Source organism: Morone saxatilis, unplaced genomic scaffold (assembly GCF_004916995.1).
Source record: "Morone saxatilis isolate NCDOM2014 unplaced genomic scaffold, NCSU_SB_2.0 Contig8, whole genome shotgun sequence".
NCBI lineage: Eukaryota > Metazoa > Chordata > Actinopteri > Moronidae > Morone > Morone saxatilis.
The window spans coordinates 10,660,143-10,667,616 of NW_023340257.1; the positions used below are offsets into that span (position 1 = coordinate 10,660,143).

The following is a 7,474-nucleotide window of genomic DNA, read 5'->3' on the forward strand; positions in this document are numbered from 1 at the left end:
TGTATCTTAAAGCAGCCAGACTTTGTGGCTCTACTATAAGTAGGCAACTGTCAATAATACATAAACAGTGAAAGAGTGGAGGGGAGAGGAGGACAAGGAATGGAAAGTAGCTTTCAACACTCACTCAGTCCTGTCAATATTGTCCATGTTGTATGTGTGGTTTTTACTGGTGATCATAGAAGAATTTAATGCATCCCTGTCTGTGCTTTTGTGTTTCTTTGTCTCCAATATTACAATAACATATCACACAGAGGTGCAGCTGCAGGCTCACACAGTACTGTATAGGTTTCTGAGCTTGCTATGCCAGTCTAGGCATGACATAATCAGAGAAAAGCTTCTGCAGCCCACAGGATTCCTGCAACTCCTCCAGGAATTACTGACGGATGGCATATTTTTGGTGTGAGCTGTACTGACTGCTGACTAGCCCCCCCGTTTGGCACCTCAGCATAGAGTGCTGCAGTGTGCAGAATGCAGTGTGGCTTTCTCCAAAGCAGGGGGCACTAGAACCAAAGCCCAGCAGTACAGAACACAACTGAATCACAGCTAAACATTATGACACTCATAACAATTTAAAGGCAGCATGCTGGGGTCAATGTATCATCTACACTTTGTAGGCTTTTCGGGTTTTGTTAAGTAGAATTGCATGTGAAGCTTCAAAATTAACACAGGATTTACCTTTACACCAATGTCCCTCTGGTGTTGGGAGACATAAACAATGGTAACACTAAAACTTCCCTAAAACTGCTCTGTACTGGTACACCACCTACTTCTGTATGCAGATAGTCATGAAAGTAACACATAGTCAATTATAACTTGTCAATTGTAGCCCTTGTCTCACACAATCAAATGTTCAGATTCCAATGCTAAGCGAATAACAAAGAATGTCTGTCTCACTGAAGGAAACTTGGAATTCAGTCATTTTTTCACGAGCAACCAATCTGGGATCAGATCTGATGATCTGGTCGAACTCTGTGACATGCCATCATCATTAAGCTAATGCTGCCCTGGGGAATTTTATAAGTGCTCCCCCGTTTAAGTGCTTTGTAGAGTCTCGGCAGTGAACTCCAGCTCTAAGGAGGTGGGGATAAGAAGCTAGACCCCAACAAAGGCTCAGGGTCCTCACTGAAGCTGCCGAAAAGCAGCAGCCACTTGCTTTAGCTGAAGACAAAAAGACCCAACCTGGGCAACAATCTGAAGGACGCCACACAGTGTTGCTTAGCCCTCTAGTGATAGTTGGCTCCTTAAAAAACAAGCAGGAGGGTCACCATTTGATAACCCTGAAGTGTCGACACACTCCAGACCAGCATTTAGTCCATCGAAGCACTCAGGACCAGCACCTCTTGTTCCCTAAATCCAGTCAGAACCATCTTTAATGCCAAAACAAGCAAATGGTGATACTTTTAAGAGATTGTACAACTCAGTCCTAGTAAATGATCGTCATGAAAATAGAGCCCAAAGTCTAAATTTTTATGGTAACATGCTCTTAATACCAAGCTGCAGCCCTTTGTGCCCTTAAAGCAGCTTTAAATCACTTGTAGAAGAGACCTTCAAAGGATGTTGTCTGTGGATTTGTCAAGTTGGTCTTCATTGGATTCCTTCTCTGAAAAGCTTTGCCCATGCCATCCCACAGATGCCTAATTGGATTGAGATCTGGAAGCGGGGCTAGTCCAGGCTACTGTAATGATTACTAATTTAATAAAAAATCATTTATTGTTACATTTGAAACCCTCCTGGATGATCCAAGGATTGTAGTTTCAGGAACCACCCTCCCTGCTGAAATGACCACAAAGATAACAAATGGCAGTATCTGATGGTCTTGCCTTCTTTACCAATCAATAACACAGGCAACGTTTACCACATTCCCCTTTATTAAATGTAAACTAACTTACAATATATACCTCTACTGTAAATAGGATTATGTGCGTAGGTACAAAAGGTGGTCACGTACTGTAGACTTGGACTACAGAATTGTGGAGGGCACAGGAAAGATGATGTAACAGACCTACCTACCTTTCACCTTTTTTTCCTGCATTGACCTTGTGAGAGGTGGGGAACAATGGAGGAGTAGATGAAGTAGAAGGGAGTAAGAGAGAGACATGCACTGGAAAGTAAGACTATGGGGAGAAACAGAAGGACTCATTGTGGGGTCGGACCGAAGAGGCGCTAGGAAAGAGGCGTGAGAGGAGGCAAGAGAGGTGGACAAAGATGGGAGAGGAAAGAGGGAGGGGCAGAGAGAGGGAGGAGTCGCATGAGGCTGCTTCACTGCAGTATTTCATCTGTTAGCGAGCGTCTGTCTCTCTCCATCCTCTGCATCTGCCTCTCTTTCTCACTAGCCGCAGGACTGCTGAGTCAGCAGGAGGCTGTAACAATCTGTTTCTCACACTGCATATCTGTGTATGGGTTGTCGTGGCAAAGGAACATAATGTGTGTACCGTGCTTACAGTACGTGTGTGCGTGAGTGACGGTGTCTGCCTGAATGTGTTGGTACTAGCTGCGTGCACAGATAGGTCAGCTAGCAAGAGGATGACATTGACACACCACAGCTAGCATGCTAAGCTCACTGCTGACAATGCACACCTTGTAGTAGTATGTGTATGTGTGTGTTTGTATGGAGAGAAAAAGCGAGAAGCACAGGTACTGCGCAGCATCACAAGACACCTGGCTGTGGTGAACTCTGTGCATGGAAAATTGTGTACGTGTGTAAATTATACATATGGGCGATGAAAGGAGATGTAGAAAGTGTATGGGTGTGTGTGTAAGAGAGAGTGTGTGGTGCAGAGAGGCAGGCCTGTGGAGTGGTGCAGCAGCAGTGGGAAGGGAGCCAGAAACACCCGACTGCAGAGGAGAGAATGGTGCAGAGTCCCATCTCTCTCTCACACACACACACACACACACACACACATACTGAGAGAGAGGCACAGATTCTGTCTGGGGAGTGTAAGCCCATGCTGACACATAATGTTAGAGGGGAGGAGGAACTTGAGGAAACTAAATGATACTTTATTTTCATTTCAGGTTACATTTATATGCAGTTACATGTTTTTCTGGCTTTCATTTTAGAATGGGGCTGGACAATTAATCAAAATTAAAACTGCAATATGGTCAAGTCCTAATCGCAGAAGTTGTAATTTTTTGATAAAGGTAAAATGTGTGATGATAGCATTGTAATGAAGTATAATCCTGTAGTGCTGCAGAGATGCCCTGGCCTACAAATCCCTGTGGATGTCATTTTTTCCAGCAGCAGGAGATGAAATAATGCATAAACTCGCAGCAAAGACAGTTGCATAGTTTTTTATTCTCTACACAGAGTCACTGCAAAACCATCTATGAAGTATATAGCAGGCATATTGCTTGATCTACAGTCAGGTTGCGGGTCTTGCCTACATTTAAATCTGTTCTGTGAGTTGAGGAATTCGCATCAAATGACTGTCAGCCTGAAAGACAGCATTCTCTAAATAGAGTGCAGAAGAAGAGTCAGCAGTTACATGGAAACCCACATCCTCACTATACATACTGGGAAGATGAAACTGCTGACATGCTGATATTTTTAGCATCTTTTTTGCAGTATGTTTGGTTGAACACAGAGCATTAAAATATTGGCTTACAGGATGTAAGCTTCTTAAAGGTGTGAGATTGTACACAGTTTATACGATTTATGTTTGTAATCACAAACCTGTAGATGATGATAAATGAGGTACTGTAGTGTACAACCAATCAGCTGTGTAGGCTTGATGCTGTACATGACTTATAGAGTCTGGAATCAGATGTCTTTTGACTCAAAAACTCTCAACCCTAATTTTAACACTGAGGACCACTGACTTTAAGACATGGGGTCTCAGTTGAATTACTTATGCCAGTTGTACTAGCATATGCTGTACATATTACCAAAAAAAATAAAAAAATAAATAGCAAATGAAAAATTACATATCCTCCTATACCAGATTTGTACAGTGAATTATTTTCATTATTTGGAGTTAGATTCCTTTTAGATGTCTTAAAGGCTTATATTTTAATATTATTTGTATATTTAACACAAACTACTGATCAAAAACATTTATCAATAATTATTTCCACATTTTGTTCGAAATCCCGCCAAATATAAATTGAGTCAAATTTCAAACCTTACAGCTCCGATACTGTATTGTTGTTGGTACTAGCATTATTAACACTGGTGTTGTTTTTATTTACAGGTTGTTCAAGCATGGATGTGACCGTGCCCGGTAACCTCAATGCACTGAACGGAACAACTGTCAAAATCACCTGCATATTTACTTCCTGCTATAGGATGGATGAGACAAAGTTTGCCATGAACTGGACCTACCAAGAGTCACTCAACGACACAGAAGAGATGGTAAAAATAGCTAGTCTCCATAGGCTGTCTACATTTTAAAACTCTAAGCCCATTATGAACTCTCTTTATCTCCCTCTCCCCCTCTCTCTCTATAGTTTATGACGTACTCTAGGAAAAAAGGAATGGTGGCTCTGAGTTCAAACCGCTTTGGAGACAGGGTCAAGTTTGCCGGGAACCTGGTTAAGAACGACCTGTCAATTACCCTATCGGATGTTCAGCTGGAGGATGAGGGGGTTTACAACTGCTATGTGAGAAACCCCCCTGACCGCATCCAGGGACATGGTGTCATACAGTTCAATGTTGTTACCGAACGTAAGATACTAACCCTACCTTCTGAGAATTAAAAATGTGTCTTTAAATCCTTACCCTTGCCTTAGAGATACACTCCCTGATTTTCTTTTAGTTCACTTTAGCATCCTTTAAACCTTTAAATTCACCCCCCTGTTCTCAAACTGACAAGTGCTACTCAGTGCCAAACCAGTATATTGTTAAGGGAGAGTGCTGCTATAAAAAACATTCTGTGTCAAAATAGCACTCTTGACTTCTTCACTAATCTTATTTATCTCAAACACCATCCATCAGTGTAATTTTTTTTTGAACACCGACATTCATCATCCAGTCCTTTCCGTTATTGGTTTACATCGGGCATGTATCCCACTTGCCTTAGATTGAGCAGCCATTTTCTTCTGTCAAGGGAGGGGAAGAACCAGCTACTTTGCAAGCTGGTTGCAGTTGTGGCTCATGAATAATTTTCATAGTGGCACCAAAATAGGGCTAAAAACACCCCATCTGAAGTTTGAGCAGTTCTCTGTTTGCACTGTTTCAGACAATCACACAGGCAGATACAAGGTACAAATGGACGACCTTTATTGCCATATTTTGACAGAAATATATGTTTGAAATAGTGTAACAAGAATCCAGAATCTGATCGTATTACAATAATGACGTTTCTTCTAAATGTGGCATGCTTATGTGTTGTGAAAAGTGGTGTGAATTGCTCGTGTTTTGCAGTCTGCCTCAGCCACTGTGCTCTAAGGATAAATGCCATACAATGGTCATATATAACATGCTATGACTGCATGTGCCAGTCTGTTTCCTGGAGCGTGACGGCCTACTGGTGATGAGTCAGCGTTTTACTTATTAATGACCAACAAGAGGTTGAACTTAGTCCCTCAGCATCTCTCTCACGCGCACACATACGTACACGCACACCCACACATAGGACACAGGCTAACTCAGCAGCACTTTCTTGCTTTCCACTCTGTTTAATCAGCCCAGTAGAGCTTTTAGCCAGCATTGCACTTGTCTCCATCCTTTGTCTGCAAACTATTTATCTCCTCTCCTCAGTTCCCCCTCCGAGGGATTCAACCATCGCAGTCGCCATTGGGGCATCGGTGGGTGGAGCATTAGCTCTTTTGATCCTTTCCATGGTTGTAGTGAAATGTCTTCGTCGACACCGGAAACAGGAACTGATTTCGGAGGAGAAGATGGAGGAGGAGGGAAAACTGGAGGCTGAAGGTGTAGGAGAGGAGGGAACCAAGTAAGAAATCTCACCGTAAGATCCTTGACCTTGACCTCAAGCAAAAACTGAACATACACCGACATAAAAAGCAGCACTTGTTATACTCGAATATGCTGGTTCTTTATTGTTCTGGCAGATTCCACTCTCCTTCAGCTGATGTTTGCTGGCATATTCCACTGCTCACTCCGATATTCTGTCGCTGTGTCACTTATAAACAGACGAAAGCCACTACTGTATTAAAGTTATGCCTACAACACGTTGTCCCGCTGACAGATTAAAAGAAAGGCGTAATCTAGCGAGCATTAATTGTTAGATGAGTAGCATTTTGCACATTTAACACAATAGTTACTTATTGTAACTACTCTACAGTTATCAATACAAGTAAAACTATGGCTTGGTTTTTTAAAGTATGTCAGAGTTCTACAGGCTGTGCTACAGAGCTCATAGTACCACTAAATCTTCTAAATCTTCCAGTGTAATATGGTATAAGATATGAGTTTTACACTGCACCTGCTGGTAGAAAGTGTCACTTGTAAGTAGAACATGAGTGGCATGTCATTTTCATGTGACAAACAGCAGCAGCATACCAAGTGGTGTCTGTCAATGGAAAAAGTGACGTTTTTTAAATGCATAGAACATAAACAGCAGCAAGATACCAACAATCATAAGAAGCCTAGCACTAGGCATGGACATATGCCACTGAATCAAGATATATATATATATATATATATACCACTATATACCAATAGTGACCACTTTCTGTGATCCTCAATTAAACTTCTCTAAGATCTGGAAAACCTAAATTCTACAGCCTAGACCAAAAGCCATGGGGCTTAATTTCATATCTTTCTTCAGAATGGACTCGTTAATAGTACATATCTCAAAATCTAAACACACAAATGAACATCTAACCTTATTTGCCAAATCACTATACTGGGATGCAGTGTAATAATAACATGTAACACAGAGGCTTTTCGCATTATAGTGTGAGTTTCCTGGTATACAACAGTTTCTGTCTAACATATTGCACAAGAGAAAAACCACACAGCAGATGTAACTACTTCTTAAGCACTTCTCTCTTGTAAATGGATTACAAACCTCAAACCTTCTCCTTCTATTGACTGAAAGGGCATCTCTTCTCTGATATTTATAGACAACCATAGCTGGGTCATCTGATAGAACCAGCGGCCTGTGTAGCCCTTACACCCAACACTTCCTCTGGTAAATACCTGCTCATGTCAACCAGTCTGGACTGTTTGTGTTGTTGTAAACAATAGAGAAAAATATGAAATACCACTAAGACTAGCCAAACCGAACTGACAGTACACTTCTTTCTTTGCATGCATTAAGAATTACACTGATGTTGTAGTGAACAGAACCAAAACCTGTACTTATTAATCAATAGACTAACTTGGATATCCTCTCTCCATCAAAAGATCCTCAAACATGGAAAAAAATAAGTGTGTAAACAGTATGTGTGTGCAAGTGTAGATGTTTCTTAGTGTGTGTTGTGGCCCAGATATCTCTACCTGGCTGGCTTTATCTCAAGAGAGGCTTATTTATAGAGGCATCTACCAAGCATAGTACTAGTTTAAGTTAAA

At 41.5% G+C, this 7,474-nt stretch overlaps 1 protein-coding gene and 1 long non-coding RNA gene across 3 annotated transcripts in view; one reads left to right on the forward strand and one right to left on the reverse strand.

Annotated features, from left to right (window-relative positions):
• The window catches only part of scn2b (sodium channel, voltage-gated, type II, beta), an 11,060-nt gene that overhangs the window by 3,391 nt on the left and 195 nt on the right, over positions 1-7,474 (forward strand). The window contains exons 2-5 of one of the 2 annotated variants that reach the window (XM_035680048.1): positions 4,191-4,351; positions 4,447-4,663; positions 5,699-5,906; positions 7,027-7,094. In XM_035680048.1, coding sequence (XP_035535941.1) covers positions 4,191-4,351; positions 4,447-4,663; positions 5,699-5,895 — 575 coding nt within the window. In that variant the 3' untranslated portion in view covers positions 5,896-5,906; positions 7,027-7,094. The remainder of the gene's footprint in view (positions 1-4,190; positions 4,352-4,446; positions 4,664-5,698; positions 5,907-7,026; positions 7,095-7,474) is intronic. The other variant, XM_035680047.1, reaches the window with a different exon arrangement.
• LOC118341717 overlaps positions 5,728-7,474 on the reverse strand; it is a 15,536-nt gene continuing 13,789 nt past the window's right edge. Inside the window, exon 3 of the long non-coding RNA XR_004797451.1 lies at positions 5,728-5,863. This is a non-coding gene — a long non-coding RNA (uncharacterized LOC118341717). The remainder of the gene's footprint in view (positions 5,864-7,474) is intronic.